The sequence below is a fragment of the Phascolarctos cinereus genome, unplaced genomic scaffold (assembly GCF_003287225.1).
Source record: "Phascolarctos cinereus isolate Bilbo 61053 unplaced genomic scaffold, phaCin_HiC Scaffold_2;HRSCAF=192, whole genome shotgun sequence".
Classification (NCBI taxonomy): domain Eukaryota; kingdom Metazoa; phylum Chordata; class Mammalia; order Diprotodontia; family Phascolarctidae; genus Phascolarctos; species Phascolarctos cinereus.
The window spans coordinates 228,215,642-228,241,229 of record NW_027555625.1 but is presented as its reverse complement, the minus strand read 5'-3'; the positions used below and the strand labels follow the sequence as shown (position 1 = coordinate 228,241,229).

Genomic DNA, 25,588 nt, shown 5'->3' with positions numbered 1-25,588 from the left:
ATTTTCTTTATATTTATTCTTCATGTATGTGTATATATGTATATATGTATGTGTGTGTGTGTATCTATCTATCTATCTGTCTATATATAAATATATACACACACACATGTATATTAGACTTTCCTGTTAGAATGTAGGGAGTGTTTCCTAGGCTGTATTGGTATTCCCACAACAGTGCCTTGCACATGGCAGGCACTTCATAAATTCTTGTTGATTGATTAATGATGCTCAGGAAGTTTAGAAGAGACGGCTTCAGAACAAACTAAGGGAAACTCTTCTTCACACAAGGATTATAGAGTTTGTTACTGCCAGTTGATGGCATAGTGGGGAAAGTAAGATGAGATTTAGATCCCAGGTCATAGATCTACAAAGATAATTAAAGGTTGTGATGCAGTGGGAAGAAAATCTCAGACCTAGAGGTCTGAGACAAAACCATAATGAGAGAGGGACAAATGGAGTTTTTCCCTAGGATGTGGGCATCAAGGGGTGTGTTCTCCCTGCCATCACTGAGTCCCCATGCTTCCCCTGCTGGTTTTCTGAGGGCCTCTCTGCTGCAGAGTAGGCCTATCCTCTGCGATGCTTAACCCCTTCCCCCACAACTGAACATAGCCAAGAACAGTTCTGGCTAGTTATACATCTAGGCAAGGACTTATTGAGTTCTGAATCTGCCACTAATTAGCTGGGTGACTTTAGGCAAGTCACTTACCTTGTCTGGGACTCAGTTTTCCCATCTGTAAAATGAGGATATTGCACCTAGATGTAGAGCTGGAAGAGACCTTAGAGTCCATCTAGTCTGACACCCTTACTTTTCAGATGAGGAAATGTGGCCCGGAGAAACCGAATGACTTTCCCAAGGTCACATACCAGGTCTTCTGACTCAAATGGTCTCTTAAGGTGCTGTCAGCACTGGCATTCAGTGTTTTAAGGGGAACTGGGATATATGGGGGCATATTCCTAAATTTTGAGGTCTATTTGAACCCTCTCTCAGCAAATTCCTTATTCAAAGATAGAATATGAAGCTGGAAGACCTGTGGGTACTATCTTAGGCGACATTTTTAAATGTTCTTAAGGCTTCTTTAAAGAAGGACAATGAAAGAAGAGACTGAATCCTAGAGGGCAAGAAAGGCATAGCTACAAAAGTGCCTTGGAAATAGAGTACAACTCCCTTATTTTACAGATGGAAAACAGACCCAGAGAAGGGGGTTGATACACAGCCAATAACAGATAGAGCCAGATCTAGAAACTTGTCTCTCAGATCAGTCCTCTTTCCAATATACTCGAGAGAGAAGACTCAAGTTAATGTCTGTGTATTAAGAGAGTGAGGGAGGCATTAGGTCACTGAGAGGTAAGGACAACAAGCCACAGTGCAGCAGAAAGAGCACTAGGCTTAGATGAGCTTGTTTGTAATGAGCTGGGTGACCTCAGATTCTTCTCTCAGCCTCGGCTTCTTCCTTCATCTATAAAACGGAAGACTAGATGATCCTGAAGATCTGCCTTTCAGCTTGAGTGCTGTGGGTGCTAAGAACCATTCCAGCTCTGCCGTTCTGCGTTCTAAGGACTCTGCTAACCTGGGCATCTTGTGATTCTGTGACATTTATGACAAATCTTGTCACCATGAATGTCTACTTAGGGAGTGTGTATATTCAGCATGACTAGGGGGTACACTGGATAGAGTGCTAGACTGGAGACACTTATGAGCTGTGTGAACGTGAGCAAGTCACTTAACCTGTGTCTAAATTCAGTTTTCCCATCTGCCAAATGGGGATAATAATAGCACCCACTTCCCAGGGTTGTTGTAAGGATCAAATGAGACAGATGTAAAACACTTTTCAAGTCCTGAAATTTTATTTAAATGTTAGCTATTATTATTTGACTTCATAATTCTTTTTTCCTTTTTTTGAGGCAGTCAGGGTTAAGTGACTTGCCCAGGGTCACACAACTAGTAAGTGTCCAAGGCCAGATTTAAACTCAGGTCTCCTGACTCCAGGGTGGTACCACAATACATTTCTTTAAAATGAAGATTCTATGGATCATCAACGAGCATTTATTAAATTTCTGCTGTGTACTTGGCACTTTTCTAGGACTAATAGATACAAATACAAAAGTGAGGCATTCCTTGCCCTCCCCATTCTCCTAGGGGAATATAACATGCTCACAGCTTTCAGTAATGCAGGATAAATACAAAACAGATAAATACTGATTTGGTTTGGGACACTAGCAAGATGAATGGCCTCTTGAAGAAGGTGGCACTGGAACAGAACCTTGGAGGGAGCTAGGGATTCCAAGAGGCAGAGATGTAGAGGGAGAACATTGCAGGTAGAGTGTACGATAAGTGCAAAGTGGAGAATATTAGGAAAAGAATGAGAATCTTTTTATTCTCTAGGGAGAAAAAGAGGTGGTCAGGAAGAGAGATGGGCAGAAAAAATGACCAGAGTCTAAGAGAAAGAGATGCTTGGGCTTGAGTTTGAATTCCCCATCCTGTCACCATGTGCTCAGCAAGGAGAAATTTTTAGATGTTTCTTTTTTGTCTTTGTCTTTCCAGAGCCTAGCACAGTGTCTAGTACAGAACTGATGCTCACTGAATACTATTCCATCAACACATATTTATTAAGGACCTACTATGTGCCAGGCTCTGACAAGTACAAGGAATGAGACAGACCCTATTCTCAATGATCTTACTGAGCTAATAGGGGACAACAAACACATGTTAAAATGTATGTTGATTAGAAGTCAATGTATCAGAAAGTTTGATCATTTGAGAAATCAATGAGGTAGAGCACTGGGTCTTTGAGTCAGGGGACCAGGGTTCATATCCCGGCCCAGGCATTAGCTGTGTGAATATGAAAAGTCAATGTACCTCTCTATACCTCAGTTTCTTCACCTGGAGTCAGGAAGACTCTGAATTGTAAAAAACAATATTTAAATATTAATACTAAATGGTATTAAAATGGCAATGATAATACTTACATTAGCCACCTCACTTAATTGTTGCAAGGACAGGGCTTTGTCAACCTAAAGCACTATAGAAATATGAGCTATTGCTGTAACAGATGAAGAAACTGAGTCAGAGGGAGATTCACAGTGCTGCATTTGGAAGGCACTCAGAGGTTATCTAGTCCAACTGAGACTCGGGGAAGTTACGATCTGCCCAAGATCACACAGGTAATAAGCACCAGAGATGGCATTTGAACTTGGTCCTTTGAATGCACAGCCGGTGTTCTTTCCACAATATCACTCTGTGAGGTGACTTGTCCAGCATCACATCGCTATTAAGTGACAGAGCTGAAGTCTGAACTCAGGTCTAATGGCTGCCAGTTTGGGCCATTTGTACTGTGCCATGCTGAGTGTCAGGAAGGAGAAAGTTAGACCGATGACCTAGGGGTCTGTAATTAGCATAGGAGATGTCAGCCCCAAATCCAACAGCCAACCTAATCACGATGGCCCCCGTAAGAAAGGGAAAAACCCCAGGCAAGCCTAACCCAACCCTAACTCGCCCAGCCCCATGGTGTCTACCAGAGGGTAAGAAGATTAAAGATTAACCCCTACCCCTCCCTAGTCTCTTGCCTCCACCCCTCAGGAAAGGCTAGGCCGAAAGCTCTGTAAATCCTCTCAGAGAAATGTTTGAAATCTAGGAGGACAGATAGAGGGATCAGGGCTGAGGCAGAGGGGACAGAGAGGCAGGGTGGGAGGCCAAAGCGGCCCTGTTTCTGGTCAGGTGGCCTCACTAGAGGGAACTGGCCACTCTGGACAGGCAGGAGAGAATGCGTCTCTCCAAAGCCCTTGTCGACATGGAGATGGCCGATTACAGTGCTGCCCTGGACCCAGCCTACACCACTCTGGAATTTGAGAATGTGCAGGTGTTGAGCATGGGCAACGGTAAGTCTGCCTGGAGGGGTGCTTGGGGAGCAGGGGCAGGTGGTGTGCCCAGATGTGGACCACCACATACAGATGTATAAAGATGTGTGGTCCTATATACAGAAATAGACATGTGTGTATGGTGGTTCTGTGTGGCTCTGCCGAGGCCCGGAAGTACATGTGCAGGACTGTGTGTGTGTGTACGTATGTGCCAGTGCACACGGAGGTATATGTACAGGTGTATGTGCACAGGGCAGCTTGACTAGGTCGTTTGCCCTCACTAGCCCTCATTTTCCTCAAACGTAAAATGATAAAGTTGAACCAGACCATCTCTAAGATTTTTCTTCCAGCTCCAATAGTCCATAATCTATGTGGAGGTATGTACAGGTACCTGGCCAGAAACTTGTATAGGACGTAGAGTCTATTGGCAATCTCAATTGCGTTCACTTGAGTGAATTTACTAGGCCAGGGCTTTGGCTTCCCTGGCTTCCTTCTAGTCCCGGCTAAAATCCCACCTTCTGCAGAAGTCTTTCCCAATGCTTCTTAATTCTGGTACTTTCCCTCTGTTGATTGTTTTCCATTTACCCTGCAATATTTTGGTTGAGGTGAGGGACTGTCTTTTGCCTTTCTTTGTATCCTGGGTGCTTAGCACAGTACTTGGCATGCAGTAGGTGCTTAATAAATACTTATTGACTGACTGACTAATTTGGTTGGTGTCGAGGCCAATCTGTCTCTGACAGTGGACTGGGGTGCCAGGCCCATGGCTCCTCCATTCCCCAGTCCAGAGAAGGGTGGAGAAATAAGGAAAGAAAACCCAGGGATTTAGGGGGACAGGAAAGTGTATTCCCCGAGAAGGCAGATGGGGGCAGGGGATGCCAGTATATCACAGGGTGCCCCTGGGTTAACCATAGGAGAGAAGCTAGGAAAAAGATTTTTTGGCCAAGTGGCTGGCTGCACGATATAAGAAGTCACCTGGATATCATGTGTATATATAGATCTGCATTTGTGTCCCATATTTGTCTATGTATACAAGTTCTATTTTTAAGTTCATTTGTATGTATGCTTATGACGTTGCTGCTGTGTATAAGTCAGGCTACGAATCTGTCTGTGTTGGCATATAAATCCAGCTCTCTGGGTGGGTATGTTGCTGTCCCACATATATGTTCACATATATGTACAGGCACACACACACAGACTTGGACTAAGTGGAAGGATTGTTGGCTTTGGAATCACAGAATCTGGTTTGAAATCTTGGCTCTGCCACTTACTTACTATCTGTGTGGCCTTGGGAGAGTCACTTTACTTCTTGGCCTCAGTTTCTTTATCTGTAAAATGAAGGGGTCAGACTAGATGACTGCTGAGGTCCCTTCCAGATCTTCTAGATTGAAGATCCCAGATACTCTCCAACATGCACAGACACATAAACTGAGCCTTCCTAGAGTGTTTTCTGATCCTAGGATCAGAAATAATCTGATATTCCTTCTAGCCTCAGACTGGCCCAAGGAAAATAAAGACTTTTGAGTCCACCTGAAGCTAGAAGTTGATGAGGCCATGAAACAGAAAGTTCCCAGGCCATAGTACTTAATGGTCTCTTTTATGGTGATCTCTGAGCAAGAAAGCTTGCTAGCTGTGCAGTCTGAAAGCTGGTGAAAAGTATGGAGATAGGGAAGCAGCTTGGATTCAGGCAAAGAGCCCTGGACCAGTCCCAGATCTACTACTAACTGGCTGCGTGATTATGGGCAAGTCACTTTCCTTTTCTGAGCTGTTGTTTCCTCCTCTGTGAAACGGGGATAATGAATGGCACCTCCATTATTCCCCCTCTCCCAAGGGTGATGATGGTGATCCTATGGTCATGAAAACTTTTGAGAAAGAGAAAACTCTGCTGGAATGACTGAGAGCACAAACTGTCCTTGCACAACCATTCCATCTCCTAATGAGAACACACCGCTGGCTGTGGCCCAAGGTCTGGTCCTTGCTCAGAGCTGGGAGCAAGGTACTTCACAAATTGTTGAGCACCATAGGGAAGTGCTCTACTGTAATTACTAGGGATGCCCAGGCCTGGGGGAACAGCTGTTAACCTGGAGTGTCCAAGCCCCAATCCAAGGTTAGTTACTTAATTTGTTTATGTGTCATGGACCCCTTTGGCAGTCTGGTGAAGCTTATGTACTCTTTCTTGGAATATTTTTCTTTTCAAAATTTATAATGGAAGGAAATGTCAGATTTCAGTTAGGGATTAGTAAAAATAAAGACGTGATTTTTTTTCCCCCCATCCAAGTTCTTCATGGATGCTCCAGAGATCTGGGGCTTTTCCTAGGGGTTCCTAGGTTCAAGAAGCCCTTTCCTAGGGGTTCCTAGGAAACCTTTGCTTCCTTGCTGCTAACAGAGGCCAGGCTCTGGCTGGATGAGTTCTATAGGCTTAACAGTATATAAAGCACATTCCTTGGAGAAGCCTGGTGAGTCAGGGAATGCAAATAATTATTATCTCCTTTTTACAGATTAAGAAACAGCCTCAGAGAGAGGAAGTGACTAGTTTTGGGTCATTCAACAGGAAGAAGACTCAAACCCAGGTCTTTCTGACTGCAAGTCCAATGCCTTATTCACTGCCTTGATGCTTTCCCCATAGGAGGAACGCAGGCTTCTCCTCTGCCTCCACTTCCGGTGGCTTCTGTATGCTTCCTTTAAGAAGAATGGAGAGGAAGCTAATGAGCTTGGGCCAGGATCAAGGGACTGGGCTCCCCAGCAGGCTAGGTCATGGGATAGGGTCTCTGGGGGTTCAGATTGCGGCATCTTCTTGCCACAGTTTTCCCGAGGACCAAGGGGGCAGGTTCCTCCATGCCCCTTCTGGACAGCACCCACCTTCCACCCCAAGCAAAGCTGGACACATGACTTAGGAAATACAAAACAGCTCTAAGCTAGGGAAGCAAGAGTTTCCCAGTGTGGTCCGAAGAGCCCTTACGTGGACTTGAAGAGCTCCAGGCTCTAGATGTCACATTATGTAACTTTTGGTAGGTGACTTTTCTCTGGGATCAGTTTCCTCATTTGTAAAATAAGAGAATTGAAGAAAAAAAATTATAATGGGATCAGACTGGAGGATCTCCAACATTCCCTTATTGTCTAGTTCTGTGTCCTAAGGGCCCTTTCAGTACTAACATTTTGAATTCCATAGGCTAAAGATGTAAAGCTGGAAAGGGCCTTAGAGGTTAACACGTTTAACTCCTTAGGACCATAAATAATAATAATAATAACTAACATTTATAGAGCACTTTCTATGTGCTAAGCACTTTGCAATTCTTATTTCCCTTGATCCTCACAACCCTGGGAGGTAGGTGCTATTGTTATCTCCATTCTACAGATGGAGAAACTGAGGCAAACAGGGGTTAAGTGACTTGCCCAAGGTCACACAGTTAGTAAGTATGCAGGGCTGGATTTGAACTCAAGTCTGTCTGACTCTAAGCCCGATGCTTGATCCCCTGTGCCACTAGGTGCTCTAGACCTGGGAGGGTCTAGTCCAAACCCCTAATTTTACAGATGAAGAAACTGAGATCTAGAAAGTAAAAATGATCGATTTAGGATCCCATAGATAGTAAGAGGGAGAGCTGGGATTTGAACCCAGGTCCTTTGGCTCTAAATCTGGCATACCTTCCATTATGCCACACTGCCCTTCTAGCTCAGAAGATCTAGGGTTCTAGTATTCTAGAATGTTTTGCCTGCCCTGTATGTGGAAGGGAAAGGAGCTGAAAAAGAAATGACTTGGGGTTGTTTTCCTAACGGGTAAAAGATCTATGACTACCCCTCTCCTTCCTCTTTCCCCCTCCTCCAGATTATTCTGTTACCTAATTCGCCCCTATCCTGGGGCCTTCCAGAGTTCAGAGCTAGGGAAAAGATTTTTCTCCCAACCTCTACTGCATCCATCCAGGGCCTCTACTGGGAAGACGTTCAACATCACTACACCCCCCCCCCCACAAGCCCCAGGACATTAGAGAAAAGTTGGCCCTCCAGCCTCAGCCTCCAGGGATGCCTGGCTATTCTGCACTCAGGACCCAAATAAAACATTTCAAATTTGCCCAGGTCTCTTCAGTGTCTCTCTAAGGAGCCAAGGCTGGGGGAAGGGTCTGCACTTCCTGTGGATGGGGACTGGTGTGATGAGAGGGAGAAGAGGGCAAGTAAAGGAGAAAGGACACACAGTTTAACAATTACCATGCCTCCGACAATAATTCACAGAACTCTTGGGGCAGGTAGACAGGGAGGGCAGCTGTGGGGCCCCTGGGTCTCATCCCTTGGGGGAGGGAGAACATCAACCCAACCGACCTGAAATGAGAAGATTCCCAATCTGTTTGCGGCGTGCAGCCGGGAGTTTGTCTGAGAGCTGTCAGCATCAGCATCGTCATCATTATATATGTACTATAGATACATAATAATACTCCTATGGAAGACTAGAACTAGCAGGCATATAGAATTCATCTCATCACCATCTGCCCTTAGGCTCAGAGAGGAAATGAGGCCAAGGGAACATGTCTGGTTGGTTACAGACCTGGGGCTGGAATCCAAGATCTCTAGGGCTCTTTCCACTACACCATGCTATCTCACATAAGTACCCCCCTTATCTACGAATAGGACCTATTTCCTTCTCTAAAATGTATTTCCCATTAGGACTGGAGGCTCAGTAAGTTAACTCTGCTGGAGGGAAAAGGAGGTGAGCAGAGCCAGGCAAGGGAGACTGGTGGAAAGCAAATTGTACTTGAAGTCAAGAGACCCGGGCTCCAAATCAAGGCCCTGCTATTCATTAGCTGTTTGACTATGGGCAAATCACTTAATCTTTATGAGTCTCAGTTTTATCATCTGCAAAATGGGGTTTATAACGTTTACACAACCTCCTTCACAGGGTGGTTGTGAGGGGAAACACTTTTATCAATCTCTAAGCACTATATAAATGAGAGTCATCATCATCATCATTATTACTCTAAGCTCCCTCCCTGGGGACAGGGTAACAGTTCCTAGTCCTTAGAGTAATTGAGCTCTAATTCAAAGAGAACTAAGTCCAAGTAGGAATCTAGAGCAAGCACCTATGAAGAAATTCTCTCCTTCTTCATCCTCCCATCCCAGGCACCAGCCTGAACTAAAGGTCTGCCAACTTTTTTTTTTAAGTAATAGAACTTCTAAATTGACTTATTTATTTAAATTAAAGTTGCATTGTTCCATTCCTTCATTGTATTTGGGAACCAGTGCATTGCTATAGGGAGAATGCGTCATTTTTTAACAGAAAAGAATTTGTTTTAGAAATAACATCCTTACACAAACATCATTCATGGAAAAGTTAAGTTTACCAAGATAACAAAAGCCTAAGTCTCCTTGCACATTAGCTCCACAGAATCCTGGGGAAGTTCCACCACTCTGCACCTTCCCCTCTCCCTCCCCCTGAGGCTTTTTTGGAACCTTTTGGGGGCTTCCCTGGGACTCTAACAAGCTTCCATGGAACTCCAGGAAAGGTAGAGCAAATCCTCCCTGCCATCACCTCCACCTAAATTTGGACCTTACCCCTAAGGCAGAGCTAGAGACTATCTGGTTCCTTAGCCTTCTGATCTCCCCTTGGTGGGGGTGGGGTGCTGGACCAGGTTGTCATTCAGACCACCTACATGTTCATGGTTTCATCCCTGGAATCACTTTGAGACTGAATCCCAGGTGGCTTCTTGGAGATGGAGAGAATCCTGGGTCTTTGGGAAATTAATGAGGAGCACTCTGCTCCCTATCTCCCAGTATCAGCCTCAGACTACCACGCCTTGCCCATAGTGGCCTGCAGCAATCTGTTTGGCCTGTGTACACCTTTTTAGGAGTTGGACCCAGTTACACTGAGGTAGGGGTCCAAAACTCCCAGTCATTCGTTTACCTCTCCTTTCTATCGAGGTAGAGCTAGAGGCTACTATTGGGTCAGTGGTCCCCAGGCCAGTAGCCCCAATCCAGTGGAAGTTGGGAGAACCAGTTTTTCAAAATTTTAATTTAATTTTATTTTTTCATGATCCCTTGAGGCTACAGTGGTTGTTTCTGAGGCCTAGAGGCCACTGTGCTGAGGGAGACCTTGGAGCAAGTAAGGAAGAAGGAGGGTTCTAGGAAAGGTCGACCTTAGAATAGGCCAAACAAGGTTCTTGCTGTCCAACTGCTGCTGGTTTTTCCACCTTGCTGAACTGCCTCCTTTCTGTGCCATGTAATCATCCCCCAAATAGTAGGGTGCAATGGAAAGAACTTGGATGGGGAATCCAAGGTTCTGGGTTCTAGTCTCCACTTTGTCCATTTGTGACTTCACTGGACAAATGATTTCTTTTCTCTGGTCCTTCATACCCTCCCCTGTAAAATAAAGGGGTTGAACTAGATATTCTCAAAGGTCTTTCTAGCTCTAAGTTCTCCCCAGCCCCTAGACACTCTCCAGTTTGTACCTCCTGATTCTCAAGGCCCTTTTTTCTCCCTCTACCCCACCATGTGAGCCTTCCCTGGCCAAGTAGATGGAAGAAAGAGTCCTTGTATATTCCCCTGCTGGGGGAATGGTCTAGAAGAGGGTTCTGAACTTGGTAGCAAAAGATCTCAGGATGAGCCCCAGCTCTGACATTTGCTAGTTGTGTGACAGAGCCTAGTTTCCTTATCTATAAAATGGAGATAATAACTTATATTCCTCACCTCCCAGAAGGAGTTATTGCATTGTGAATTATAAAAGCTAGAAGTATGTGCTGCTATGACCTGTATCTCTGCAGGTGGTGTTCTTCTGGAATTGCCCTGAGGCCCCCAAACCTATTGATCTTTACTTATCTCATGATGGAACTAAGCCAGAATATGGTCTCCCAGAGGGAAAATTATTAATAATAACAGCTCATATTTCTATAACTCTTTAAGGTTTGCAATGTATTTCCCTCATGACACTGTGTACTAGTATACCATTGTCTTGATTTTACAGATGAGGAAACAGAGACCTAGAGAGGACAAGAAACTTACCTAAGGTCACACAGATAGTACTGGAAACAGGACTCAGACCAGGGTCTTCTGACTTTTAAACTGAATGTTCCTTCCACTAACATTGTCACTTCCACCCCACTCAGGCCTTGCTCATCCACGTCTATGCTCTCTGTCCCTGCACAGATGCATCTCCATCTGAAGGTGTCAACCTCAATGCCCCCAACAGCCTGGGGGTCAGTCCCATGTGTGCCATCTGCGGGGACCGTGCCACGGGCAAGCATTATGGGGCCTCCAGCTGCGATGGCTGCAAGGGCTTCTTCCGCAGGAGCGTGAGGAAGAACCATATGTACTCATGCAGGTAAGCATGGGACAGGAAGGAGCTTGGGAAATCTGTCTCCCCATGCCCCTGGATAGAGTGCTGGAGTAGGAATCGGGAAGGGATGGGTTCAAATCAAATGTCCCTGATGCTTATTATACATGTGGCCATGGGTAAGGGAGGTAACCTCTCTGTGCCTCAGTTTCCTTATCTATAAAATGAGAATAATAATAGCACTTATCTCATAGGGTTGGTGTAAGCCAGACTGGTTTCAAGACTTACCTCTGACCCTAAGATAATCACTTAACCTTTCTATGTAACTTTCTAAGGCTATGATTTATAGAAAAGATGGCAACCTACATTGGTAGAGGGAGTTTTCCATGTCTGGAAATTTTCTGTACCAGTGAAATCACAAGTCCGGTCCATATATATCCATCATCACCATCATATATGATGATGATGACAATTCAGGATCAGGTCATCACCACCAGAAATTATAGAGGGATTGGCCATAAGGAGCTCAGACTTATTGATAAATACAAGGAAATGGTAGAAATTGCAAACACATCACAACAGGCTATGAAATTTTAATACCTGCTGAATACCTAGCAACATATAACCTGCTGACCAGAATTATATGTACCAGAAGCTCATTACTTTTCATTCTCTACCACAAGTACAGACCCCAAAATATCTTGGAGAACTCAGGCAGTAAATTGTAATGGAACTAGACCATTATCACAAGCCAAACTGTTCCCCACAATTACTAGGCATCACATTGATCCATAAAAAACTTAAAGAACGTTTCCTGTAGATGTTGCCATACCAAGTGTGCATCATCTCCAAGCTTCCAAAATACAGTCATTAACAGTGGAACTCACAGCCATGTGGGAACAGGATGAGGAGCATAGCATCCCTGTTGTCCCAGATGCTACAGGAGGTATACCTACCAAGTATGCTTGCAACACTTTTTCCACCTATTCAACAGTCTGCAGCACATTAAGCCTGAAGGCTTATGTTAGTGACTGTCCCAGGACCCTTTCTAGCTGAACTCCATCAAACAAGATGAAAAGAACAATGTTTCTGCAATCAGCAGCAGATGACCACCCCTCCTATTTTACTAAGAAGATTAAGGCCATCTGCTTTACATCTCTTAACATTATAACATTCCTTCCCTTCTGGTCCCAAAGGATATTGATAGTAAAAAGGCTAACATTTACATGGCACTTTCCATAGTGTGTATCATTTGAACATTACAACCACCGTGATCCACTTTCCTGGCTTCAGTTATGGCCTCTAAGTAGATAGCTCTCAAATCTAGGCCTCTATCCCAAAGCTCCAGTCTTACATTTAGAACTTCCTGCTTGATACCTCTAACTGGACACCCTACTGATACCTCAAATTGAATATATCCAAACCAAGACTTATCATCTCCTCTCAGCCCCCAAATGCTCTTCCCTCTAACATCCCTATTTCCTATTGATTGTAATACTACAACCCTCCATTTGCCCAGGCTCAAAATTTCACTTTTCTTTGACTCATTCCCATTTCCTCAACCCCCATATTCAATCAGCTGCCAAATCCTGACCATCTTGCCTCCATAATATCTCCCACATTCATGTTTTTCTCTTGACTAACAGAGTTACCAGCCTAATGCAGTCTCTCACTACCACATGTCTAGACTGTCTAGATTCAGCTTTTCTCCCTTCCTCCAATCTGCCTACTCTTTGATCCATCCTTTACACAATGCCTAGGCAACTTTCCCAACACACTGCTTTGATCATCTCATTCCTCTAGTCAAAAACCTTCTGAAGGTTCCCCTTCCCTTCCAAATAAAATATAAACTGCTTAACCTGGTATTCAGTGTCCCTTACAAACATGATCCAGCCCACTCGTTCAGCCTCATCTCTCACCACTCTACACTTATTTTGTATTCCAGGCAAACTGGACTCTTATTTTCCCATCTCAACCTCTTCTTATGCCACCCCCTTGCTTTATGCCATTCCAGCAGAATGTAAGCTCCTTGAGGGCAGGAACTATTTCATTTGTGTATTGTACCCCCAGTATCTAGCAAAGTACCTCACTGAAATGGGAGCTTAAGAAATGAATGTTGAATCAAATTAGATTTGTTCATTACACCTCAAGGCTAGAATGGACACCTCTTGCAGTTCCATCTGCTAAAATCTTCCTTTCTTTTAAGGCCCAGCTTGGGACCCACCCTGTCCATGAAGCCTTCCTGGACTTCCTCCGGCTGAAATTTTGTCTTAGCACTTTGCCTGTACTTTGTTACACTGATGACCTACTGCATACTGGTTATTCGCATATATGACTTTCCCTGTGTTAGTTGTAAGCTCAGAAACACAGAATGTCTAGAAAGGTTTTTAGAGGTTGTCTAGGCCAACCTATACCTGACCTCCCCTTCCACATCCCTGACCATCAGTCATCCAGACTTCTTTTGAAGGCCTCTTGGGATGGGGAACCCACTACTTTCCAAGGCACCCCATTATTGTTAGCAAGTATCTAAGCAGAAATCTACTTTTCTGCATTCCCTCCCTCCCCATTGATTCTAGTTCTGCCCTTCTGGGACTAGGCAAAGTAGGTATTCACATGACAGTCTTTAGAATACTCCCCATTATGTACTGAAGAAAGTATGAACTTCTTATCCTGGCATTCGAGGCCCTCCTTAGCCTTTCCTTCTCACACTACTGTCCTTTACATGTCCAATGTTCCAGTCTCTATTCTCTTGTTTCATGGCCCTTTGAAAGCAGAAGCTTCATCTTGCTTATATCTGTTTCTACTGGGCTGACTCCAATGTTGTGGACAGGGTAGGTACTTAATATCTGTTGAATGGAATGGAATTGAATTTCCATTTTCTCTCACCACTCCTATCTCTCTCTCCCCTACCCCCAACTCCTCCCTCATCAGGTTTAGTCGCCAGTGCGTGGTAGACAAGGACAAGAGGAATCAGTGTCGTTACTGCAGGCTGAAGAAATGCTTCCGGGCAGGAATGAAGAAGGAAGGTGAGCTTGGGCCGCCCCATCCTCCACCCTTTGGGGGCAGAGCCATGATTTTATGGCTTGGCCAGTGGCCCTGAGTTGAGATGGTTAAGGAAAAGGGCAAGCTAATGGTGGAGAAGAGGGTGAGGCTATGTTCTTGAAATAGAATTGAAGAGATAGCTGGCTTCTCCTTCCCCTCCCTGCCACACAGACTCACCCAGCCAAGGGTGTGGAGAGAAGGACTGGGTCGATGAGTTTACTCTCTACCAGAGGACTTGGAAAAGGGTGGTGCCATTTCACACAATTTGCATTTTCTCTCAGTCCTACCCCACCCCCCCTTTCCCAGCCTCATTTATGCTCTCCAGGGAAGGTAAAATGGAAAGATTACCAGCTTAGGAGTCAAAAGACCTGGGTTTAATCCTTATTTTACACCTTCACTCTTTGTATGACCTTAGGTGAATCACTTTCCTCATCTGTTAAAAAAAAAAAGAAGAAGAAGGGTTTGGATGAGATCTGAAGTTCTTAATCTTTTTTTGTATGTGTCTTAGAATCCTTTTGCAATCTGGTAAAACCTATAGACTTCTTCTCAGAATAATGTTTTTAAATGCCTATAGTAAAATATCTAGAATTACAAAAGAAACCAGTTGTGCTGAAATACAATTATAGAAAAAATTTTTAAAAGCAAGTTCATAGACCTCAGGTTAAGAACCCCTGAACTAGACAGTCATAAAAGTGCCTTCTATTTCTGACATTCTGTGATATAACTGTGACTATGACATTTGTCCAAAGAATCCAATGTAAGCTTGCCTCTCCACTTCGGACCTCAGTTTCTTCAACTCTAAAATGGGTGCCTTACAATTTTAAATTCCATGGTCTGTCATCCTTGCCACACAAAGAGTATGTGAAGCCAAGAAGCTGACCATAGTAGCCACTCTATACAGGCTTATTAAATGGATTAATTTTAGGATTATAGATTTAGTACTGGAAAGGACATTAGAAGCCATCTAGTCCAAACCCCTCCTTCTACAGATGAGGAAACTGAGGCCTGGAGAAGTGAAGCAGCTTGCCCAAGTCCATGTAAGCAGGAGAGATCAGAGGTAGGATTCAAACCCAGGTCATCTGACTCCATGCTTTCCACTATCCCACACTGCCTCAATTTTATGTTTCCAGTCAAATATCCTTCAATGAACTTTCAAACCTCTCATTCCCACCCATCCTGCAGCTCAGTGATTAGCTCTGGTCCCCTGTCCTATGTATACACACACACACACACACACACACACACACACACACACACACACACACACACACACACACACACACACACACACCCCAAAGCACATACATGGAACCAGGGCTGGCTTTTCACAAAGCCATGAAAGCTTTTCCCTGGAGCCTGTCTTCCTTCCCTCTTGACACTTACTCTTCCTCTCAGACACCTTGATCTTCTTTGAGCATTGACTCTGTATGCTGTTCCAGCAGGGTGTTATTCTTAGCTCATTGCCCCAAATGCTTCCTGTGGATATTTGCATTTTAACAAAAATGGCTTTTTTTCATGGTGGTGTTTCAGGCACTGAACAAGCAGAACGGTGTTTTTTTCCTCTGGAGGGGGTGACTCAGCAGACAGCCACCCACTCTGCCTATGCATAAGGCCAGATTTAAATAGAAACACTCAAATACCTTTATACCATGTCCAATCATAGCATATTGGCACTGAAGAGCCTTTAGAAGTCTTTGAGCTTTGTCATTTTACAGGTATTAAGGACACTGAGGCACAGAAAGGGGGAAGGACTTCTCTAAATCACAGAGTAGGAGTATCTTGTCTAGAGCTAGGATTAGAAACCAGAACCCTGGCTCCCCATCCCAGGAATCCCTTACTTTTGTATTGTCATCTCTTTGCACACACCTGTTTAACAGACATTTCATACTCATGACTTTGAGAGAATCGCTCTCCCTTCCTTGACCCTTATGATCATCAAGCTGTCTTCCTGCTATACAAATCTAGGATTCTAGGATTCTCTACACCCACAATCCTATAGTAATCCTATACCCTATGTGGGAACCGATACACCTACATGTACACTCTCATCCAGGAGCAATGCTTCTCAGACTTCTTAGGAGAGCTATTGGCAGTGGGATGAGATTCCAGGTTGCTGGAGATAGCTTCTTGTCTACTTACCCTACTTGCCAGAAGAAGTAACAATGTATACCGGACCAGTGGGAGATACATCTGATACTACTGGCGGATGCTCAAGTGTAGTTGGGGAGGGCTGGTTGGTAACAGATTAGTGTGGGCTGGTAAGTTTTGTTGGTTATTTACAAGGCTGGGATGACTTTTCTGTTGATGCACATGCAACAATTAATGTGACAGCAGGCCCAGGTTACTGATTACCACTGGTGTCAGTCTTTGGGTAAGTCATGGTATTGGTATTTCCACTGAGCTGCTATGAAATACCTCCATAATGGCTCACAGCACCTAACTTTCTTTCTCCTGTCCAGTGGGAGAATCCAACACCAAGAAAGATTTCCTTGGGTAGTTCATTCATTGATTTGGGAAGGCCATTCCTTTGGGAGTTTTGGCCATTTAGGTTACCTCCTTATTTGGAAATAGAATCCTCAGAAGTGGAGAGAATAAAGTAGTAGTCTCCACAGCACGGTAGACTTAGCAATCACCCAATTATTCCTCATTTGGAATGCTGGTGTCTGTAGGCTTTATCTCAATATCTTCTAAGGATTTTGTCTAACACCTAATCTTTTTTTCCTCTTAGCCAGAATGAAAACACATCAGTCAACAAACATTTATTAAACCTTATTATGAGCCAGGCACTGTGCAAAGCACCAGGAATACAAGAGAGGCAAAACCAAAAGAAAACCTCAATTCTTGGGTTCTGGGTGATTTATCTGATTCCTTCTGCCCTCATATTGGCTCCTAAAAGTTAGAACAGTCTCTGATGATCCTGATGAGGCATTCACCTGCTTGAGATTGGTGGTGTGCTTACTATGGGCCAAGCACTGTGCTGAGTGCTGGGGATACAAAGAAAGGCAACATACAGTGTCTGCCTTCTGGGAGTTTACATTCTAATAGGGAAGACAGCATAGAAATAAATATATAAAAGATACAGAGAAGATGGAAGCTGACCTTTGAGGGGAAGACTTTAGCAGGTTGTGAAACAATACTGTCTCCTTGGAGGAGACCCCAGGGCTAACCTTTTGGTCCCAGAGAGGGTAAAATTTTCCTTACAACCAGAAAAAGGAGAAACTTCTGTCAGGGTTCCAGCCTCTAGATTCTGAAAGAATCCCTTGGTCTCCAGAATCCAGCCCAGAGACAACTGAGTCCCAGGATAACAACTTGTATCCCAATAGTACTTTAAAGTATGCAAAGCACTCTTTTCAAAGCTCCTGTGTAAGGTAGGTAGTGCAAATGCATTGCCTCCATTTTGCAAATGGGGAAACTGAAGCCCAGGCCGAGGAAGTGACTTGCCCGTGATCATGCAACTAATTAGAAGTGGAGCCAGGGGTGGGAAGGCCCAGGTGTCTTGACTCCGAGTTCAGAGCCCCAATCATTTTACCCTTAGGAGGTGGGGAACAATATAGAATAAAGGATCGAGTCTCTCGAGTCAGAGGACTTGAGTTCAAATCCTGATTCTGTGTGACCTTAAGCAAGTTAACTTCCCCATCTGTAAAATGAGAGGATTGGACAAGAAGCCTCAAAGGTCCCCTCTAGCTGTTGACCTAGGATCCTATGTAAGGAAGTAAAAGAGATGGTTAAAATGGGAACACTAGAAAATCCCAGGCCCCAGCATGGTCATCAGGGCATACGGACTCTCTGGGAAACCTAGGCTCATCCTCTGCCCCAGCTCTGCCCCTGGTCTGTTAATATTCAATAGAAGTTACATTAGGTCCACGACCTGGCTAATACTGAGCAAACATTTGGAAAACATCATTCCGTGACTGAACTCGAGCCCAGTGCTGATAACGTGGAGCCTGACCTTGAGGGGGCCTATTTACTGCTGCTGACAGCAGGCCTTTCATCCCGACAACGGGCTTAGCTGCTCCCTTGCCCAGGCTTAGTTAGGCTGTCCTGGAAGGAATGCCAGCCCCCTGTTCAAGCTGTTTTGATTAGGACCACAGGCAGCAAGTAGTCAGGTGTGGGGGGTGGGGGGGAATGTCCCTGTTTTTTGTTGATCAGAGAAGAGATAGTCCCAGGTAAAAAATCTCAAGTGACAAAGGGACATGAAAACTCTCCCCTAAAGTGATGGAAGAAATGGTTTCCTACCCTGAGAAAGGAGTCAAAGTATGTGTCTATTAAATATCATTAAAACCAGACTAAGGTCCCTCCTGGCTGATGTTCTATGTTCTAAGGTTCCTTCCACCTCTGACAAACTGTGTTTTAAGTTCCCTACCAGTTCTGACATTCTATGTTCTGAGTTCCCTCCTACCTCTTGACAGTCTCTGTTTTAAGATCCTTCCCAGCTCTGACATCTGTATTCTGAGGTCTCTTCCAGCTCTGACACTCTGGATTCTAAGGCCCCTTTCAGCTCTGATATTCTCTGTTCTAAGGTCTCTTCCGGCTCAGACATTCTCCATCTGCAGATATTCACTGCTCTTAGTCAGTCAATATCATAGATTGAGCAACCACAATGCAGAGCCATCAGATGGGATAATGTAGGCTGTTCCAAAAGTCTTCATGGGATTTTAAGATAACAAATTTTTAGAACACCCTGTGCGAACGCTTACGTGCTATGTAAATGCTAACAATAGTAATAATAGTTATTATTGTTACCCAGTAATAAGTGTGTAAGTATCTCAAGAAAGGAGAAACATAGAATTAAAAGTGGAATAGAAATTAATAGTCAACTCAGATTGTCAGAGCTAGAAGGGAACTTAGAGTTCATCTTACTGAAATTCCTTTTACTGCTGGAGAAACTGAGGTGCAGAGATGAAAAGTGACCTGTCCAGGATGACACATAGCAAATGACAGAGCTGAGACCAGAACAGGGGTGGGAAACCTGTGGCCTTGAGGCCACATGTGGCCTTCTAGGTCCTTTTGACTGAGTCCAAGTTTGACAGAACAAATCCTTTTATTAAGGGGATTTGTTCTGTGAAGCTTGGATTCAGTCAAAGGGCTGCACGTTCCTCACCTAGTATTCCTGAGTATTAATCCAATACTGTTTCCCCTATAGTAAGCTGGAACTTAGTTTCAGACTTCAAGCCATTAACAAGTTAAGATGTCCCTCAGGCGCCATGTGTATCATGGATCCCTGTGATGGTCTGGTGAAGTTATCTCAAAACAATATTTTTAAATGCATAAAATGAAATACATTGGGTTATAATGGAAGCAAATATGTTGAAATAAAGTTACCAAAATCTTTTTTTAAAAAAACAAGTTCATGGGCTCCAAGAACCCCTGCCCCAGAAGAATATTGGGGTGAGAAGGGACCTTGGAACACGTCTAATTCAAACTCCCACTTTAATAAATGTTGACTGATCGGAAACAAATGCAGAAATCCCCTGTATAATATGACTGAGAAGTCAGTCAATAAACATTCATTAAGTACCTACTAAGTGCCAGGTGCTATACTAAGTGGAGATACAAAGAAAATCCCAGAACAGCTCCTGTCCTCAAGGAGCTCACAGTCTAACGAGGAGACAACATGCAAACAACTACGTACATTCAAGCCATTCAAGCTATATAGATGGGGTAACTTGGAAATAATTGATTGAGGGAAGGCACTAGCATTCAAGGAGATTGGGAAAGGCTTCCTGTAGAAAGAAACATTTTATCTGGGATTTGAAGGAAGCTAGGGAAACTGAAGGCAGAGATGAGGAGAAAGAACATTCCAGGCATGAGGGACAGCCAGGGAAAAGTCGTGGAGTCAGGAGATGGCATGTTACATGCTAAGAATAGCAAGTAGGCTGTTGGAGCTGGGTCCTGGAGTATGTGGAGCAAAGTATTGAGAAGACTGGAGAGGTGGGAAAGGGCCAGGTTGTGAAGGGCTTTTTGATATTTGATCCTGAAGGTAGTTGGGAGCTACTGGAGTTATTGAGTAATGGAATAAATGCATAAATGGTCATCTAGCCTCTGTTTGACTAGTTCCACTGACAAAGAGCTCACTACCTATTGAGGTAACCCATCCCATGGCTGGATAGCTCCTGTATATTGTCTATGTCTTGAGCCAGACTGTCTCCCTATAAATTCCCTCCATTGCTCCTCATTCTACCCTCTGGGGTCAAGCAGAACCAAGAGAATTCTTTCCCATGATAGTTCTTTAAATACTTCATTCTGAGATTATGTATCTCTCCATCCCCCCCCCCTTATCAGTCCCAAATCTTTAATCCTAAAGGCAGCTAAATGGCACACTGGATAGAATGCTGGAGTTGGGAAGACTTGAGTTCAAATCTGGCCATAGATGCTAGCTGTGTGACCCTCAGCAAGTCACTTAACCTCTTTCTACCTCAATTTTCTCAACTGTAAAATGGGAATAATAGCATCTACCTCCCAGCATTGTTGTGAGGATCAAATGAGATGATATTTGTAAAGTGCTTATCAAAATGCCTGGCACATAGTAGGAGTTTAACAAATGCTTATTTCCTTCCTTTCCCATCCTGGTTATATTCCTTTACATGGGCTTTAAGAATATTAGCATGTGACAACCATATAACACTTTAAAGTTTACAAGGCACTTTACATATGTAATCTCATTTAGTCCTCTACTCCTCCTTGGGGTAAATACTGTTGGCATTATTTTCATCCCCATTTTATAGATGAGGAAAACTGAGTCTTAGAGAGGTTAAGTGACTTGCCCAATATCACACAACTACTGTCAGAGGCAGGATTAGAACCCAGGTCTGTCTTGATTTGACAATGCAAAGAAAGGGGAAGCTCACCTTCTAATACAGTGCTGCCTTCTTGCTCCAATGTATTTCTGTTTTTCTTGGCAAGAGGAGTATGTTGTAGTAGAACAAGTTCTAAGCTTGGAATCAGGAGACCTGGTTCTAGTCCTGGCTCTCTCACTTAACTCACAGCCTCAATCAAACCCTGTAATCACCCCTTTGGGCTTCCGGGGGAAGAGGGGACAGAAGGAAGAATAATACCTGCCGCTCCCCTGCCCTCCAGGGATTTTGTGAAGATAAAATAAAACAAAATGAGGGGCAGATGAGAAAGCCATTTGCAAGCCCCTTGCTCCTCTGTACTCAGGTAAGGAACTGTCATTGCTTCTCTTTGACAGGACTCATTGTCACTTAGATAATACTGTCTCCAAGACTGGCCAGACCCATCTTGCAGAGGCCCTGGCTGGTGTGTCCCCACTCTTCCTCCCTCTTGGGAAGAATGGCAGCATGGACTTTCCCTGATCCCAGCCATCCTTGGGGAATGACCCTAAGGGAGGGGACAATTCCTTTGCCCATAGACCGCATAGATCTTTCATACCCTTTAACTTACAAAGTTTTTTCACATCTTTTTTCTCACTTGATCTTCTCTCAGTAGCCCTTTAAGGCAGGTAAGGTGGGCGTGATTATTTCCATTTTACAGAGGAGGAAGCTAGGGCACAGAGAGGGGAAGTTACTGGCCAAGGTCACACAACTAGTTAGTGGTAAGCCGGTGCTAAAGTCCAAGACGCCTAGCCTTTTTTTCTTACTCTACCACTTCAACTGCCGTATCTGTAGTTTCTCCATCCATGATAAAGCAACCAGGCTATGTCAAAGGCAGAACTGAACCCAAGGACTCATCTTAGTTTTCCATCTCAGGCTTGTGGTGAGCTAGATGCAGGGTAAAGTGGGTACATCCAACAGTCAGTCAATCAACAAGCTCACAACGTATGCAAAGAAAGGGGAAGCTCACTGTCTAATTGGGGAGACTACATGCAAATATTCATGTACATGCAAGATACATACAGTGTAAACAGAAGATAATCTCAGAGGGAAGGAACTAGCAGAGTTAGAGAGAAAGAGTCCCAGGAAAGGCCTTCTATGGAAGGTGAGAGTTGGGCAGGAGCCTTGACAGGGCAGCTAAGAGATGAAGGTGAAGAGGGGTACAGCCAGCGTAAAGTCCCAGAGAGAGGGGATGAAGTGCTATGTGTAAAGGAGCAAGGAGGCCAGGGATGCTGGATTAAAGGATGCTTGAAGAGGAGCAAAGTATAAGAAGACTGGAAAGGTAGAAAGGGTCCAGGTCATTTAGAGCTTTAGATGCCAACCAGAGCACTTCATATTTTAACCCGGAAGTAATAGAGAGTTGCTAAAGTCTGCTGCGTGAAGAAAGAGGGGTGTGTGTATGTGAGAGAGAGAAAGACAGACAGACAGACAGAGACAGTAAGAGAGAGAGGCAGAGACAGACAGACAGAAGATAGAGACAGATCGACAGACAGACAGAAAGAGAGACAGAGACAGAAAGAGAGAGACAGACACAGAGAGAGAGACAGACACAGAGAGAGAAAGACAGACAGAGACAGTAAGAGAAAGAGAGAGGCAGAGACAGACAGAGAGAAGATAGAGACTGATCGACAGTCAGAGACAGAGAAAGAGAGAGAGAGAGAAAGACAACGAGAGGCAGAGACAGAAAGAGAGAGACAGAGACACATAGAGAAAGACAGACAGACTGATAGAGACCAATAGACAGACAGAGACAGAGAAAGAGAGACAGAGAGAGGTGGAGACAGAAACTGACAGACAGAGACAGAGAGAGACAGAGACAGAAAGAGAGAGGCAGAAACAGAGACAGACTTAGAGACACAAAGACAGAGAGTCAGATCTGCACATTAGAGAAATCACTTTGGCGTCTGTGTGGAGGATAGATTAGATTGGGGAGAGAGACTTTAGGCATGGAGATCACTTTAGAAGGCTATTACAGTAGTCCAGGTGAAAGGTGATGAGGACCTGAATCTCTGTGGTGACTGTGTAAAGAGATGGAGAATACATCAGAGCTTCTGTAAATGCAGAAATGACAGGATTTGGCAAGGGATCAGGTGTCTGAGGGGTGGGAGTTTGAGTCATTAATGACACTAAGATTTCAAGCCTGCTTCGCCAAAAGGATGGCTGTGTGCTCAATAGGGATAGGGAAGTTTTGGTTGGATTTGAGGGAAAAGATAATGCATTTTGTTTGGGGACTGTTGAGTTTGAGATGTTATTGATGCAATACTGTAGCTCCAGAGAGAGATTAAGGTTGGATGTATAGGTTTGAGAATCATCTGCAGAGAGATAATCGAACTCAGAGAAACTGATGAGATCACCAAGTGAGATCATAGAGAGGGAGAAGAGAAAAGGGGCCAGGACAGAGCCTTGGGGGACACCCACGATTAGCAGGCATGGTATAGATGAAGAAACAGTAAACGATTCCTAGGGATGGTCGGACAGGTGGGAGGAGAATTAGTTGAAAGTACTGTAAGGAAAACCTGGGAAAGAGAAAGTGTCCAGCAAGAGCTGAGAAGTCAAGAAGAGAAAAATTGAGAAAAGGCCTTCAGATCTGGCAATTAAGAGATTGCTGGCAACTTTGGAGAGAGCAGTTTTGGTTAAATTATGAGACTGGAAGCCAGTTGCAGAGGGTTTAGAAGGTGAATGACAGGAGAGGAAGTGGAGGTCTCTAGTGTAGATAGCTCTCTTAAGGAACTTAGTGGTGAAGGGGAGGAGATAGAGGAGACTTATGGTAAACTGTCCCTTCTCAAAGAGAAGAAACAGTACTGGCATGAGCAATAAGACTGCCTTCTCCATGGCCCGTCCTGGCTTCCATGCACAGTCAGGCATGAGCCTACCTTTGCAGCCTCATCTCCTCTAACATATTCTAAGTTCTAGATAAACTGAATGACTCATGTTCCACCAAATGCGTCCCACTCTTTCTCACTTCCATACCTTTGCTCGTGATGTTCCTTATGCTTGAAATCCCCCCCTGCACCCCCACGCACACAATCTACCTATTGACATCCTGCTAGTCCTTCAAAGCCAGCCTCAAATGTTCCTTCCTCCAGGAGCCTGATCCCACTCACCCGTCCAATTAACAAAAACCTTTCCTTCCTCGGACCTCAAAAATACTTTATTTGCCATTCTCCAATGTACTTATCACATTCCATTTCATATTCTATTTAATAATATCCTGGTCTTGTCTCTTTGATTATGCAGTGAACTCAGGTTCATAAGATTTAGAACTGGAAGGACTCTCACTGATCGTCTAGCCCTATGTCCTCAGTGTACAGGGGAAGAAATGGAGATCCAGAAAAGTTAAATTGCTGAAGGTCTCAGAGATAGCAAGTGGCTGAACCAAGGTTTTGAGCCTGCATCTTGTGACTTGAAGTCCAAGGATCTTTACACTACATACCATACCACCCTTGTAGACAGGCTCCGTACCGAATTTATTTTTGTGCCCCACTCCCTCTCAGTGTCTCGTATGTAGTAGGTACCTAATACCCTTGTTGAATTAAATTCACAGACAGCAAACAGAGGGTGGTGTTGAAGAGTAAGTCACTTGGACCTCACCTGGGATCCAAGCTGAGTGAAGTCAATTCATACGATCTGCAGATTCTTCTACTCTACCAGTTCTTCCTCTCTCAGCTCAATGACCAACTGTCCCTTTTGACTTATAGCCGTCCAGAATGAACGGGACCGGATCAGTACACGGAGATCAAGCTATGAAGACAGCAGTCTCCCATCCATCAATGCCCTCCTGCAGGCTGAAGTACTCTCCCAGCAGGTACGAGGCCAGCCTTAGCAAGACAGGGGTGGAAGTGAGAGGTGCGCGGTGAGGGTTGGAGGAGAGCATGGTGGAGGTCTGGAGGGCTCCCAGAATGCTGCAGGGATCAAGGGGAAATGTGCTTGGAATATTTCAAGAGATCTATAGGATCATAGAACTTTATAAGATAGAAGACTGAATGTTAGTGCTGCAAGAAATCTTAGAGCACAGAATGTTAGAGTTGGAAGGAATCTCAAAACAAAGGAGGCATGAACAGCAAGGGACCTTCTCATCCAGTCCATCTCTCTCTTTTTGCAAAAAAAAAAAGAGAGAGAGAGAGAGACCTGAAGAGAGGGAGTGATTTAGCTGGGATCACACATCTAGTTCTGGCAGAGCTGGAACAGCAAGGGGGTTAGTTAGATCCCCTGAGTCTTGTGGGATTTTCTGATCCCAGCCAGTCAGGGTGAGGTCAGCCAGCTACAGCTCTTGAGTTCTAGCAGGGAGTATCCAGGCCCATCCTCATCAAGATTGGCAGCTTCGGGACCTCCCATCTCTTCCTTCTTCTGAGACCCCTGTAACCATCAGTAATAGCTTCTGGGTCAGTGCCAGGGACTCTCTAGACCAGGGCTTTGCCTCTAATCATTCAGAAGGATCATTTCGGGGGAGGCAGGGCTGTCTGGATAGGGGTAAGGATCATGTGCCTGCCCTCACCCCTTATTGAAGTGTAGGCTATTTTTTTGTAGTACATCAATCCACCTTTTCACGTTAAAAGAAAAATTCTTACCCAAATTAATGTAACTTATTGGAAGGGATGAAAGTGGACTTGAA

The 25,588-nt window shown here is 44.4% G+C and overlaps 1 protein-coding gene across 2 annotated transcripts in view; it reads left to right on the top strand.

Annotated features, from left to right (window-relative positions):
- Window positions 1-3,751: 3,751 nt before the first annotated feature.
- The window catches only part of HNF4A (hepatocyte nuclear factor 4 alpha), a 34,454-nt gene continuing 12,617 nt past the window's right edge, over window positions 3,752-25,588 (top strand). For both annotated transcript variants that reach the window (XM_020984129.2, XM_020984128.2), the window contains exons 1-4: window positions 3,752-3,876; window positions 10,978-11,152; window positions 14,036-14,130; window positions 24,675-24,781. In XM_020984129.2, coding sequence (XP_020839788.1) covers window positions 3,762-3,876; window positions 10,978-11,152; window positions 14,036-14,130; window positions 24,675-24,781 — 492 coding nt within the window. In that variant the 5' untranslated portion in view covers window positions 3,752-3,761. The remainder of the gene's footprint in view (window positions 3,877-10,977; window positions 11,153-14,035; window positions 14,131-24,674; window positions 24,782-25,588) is intronic.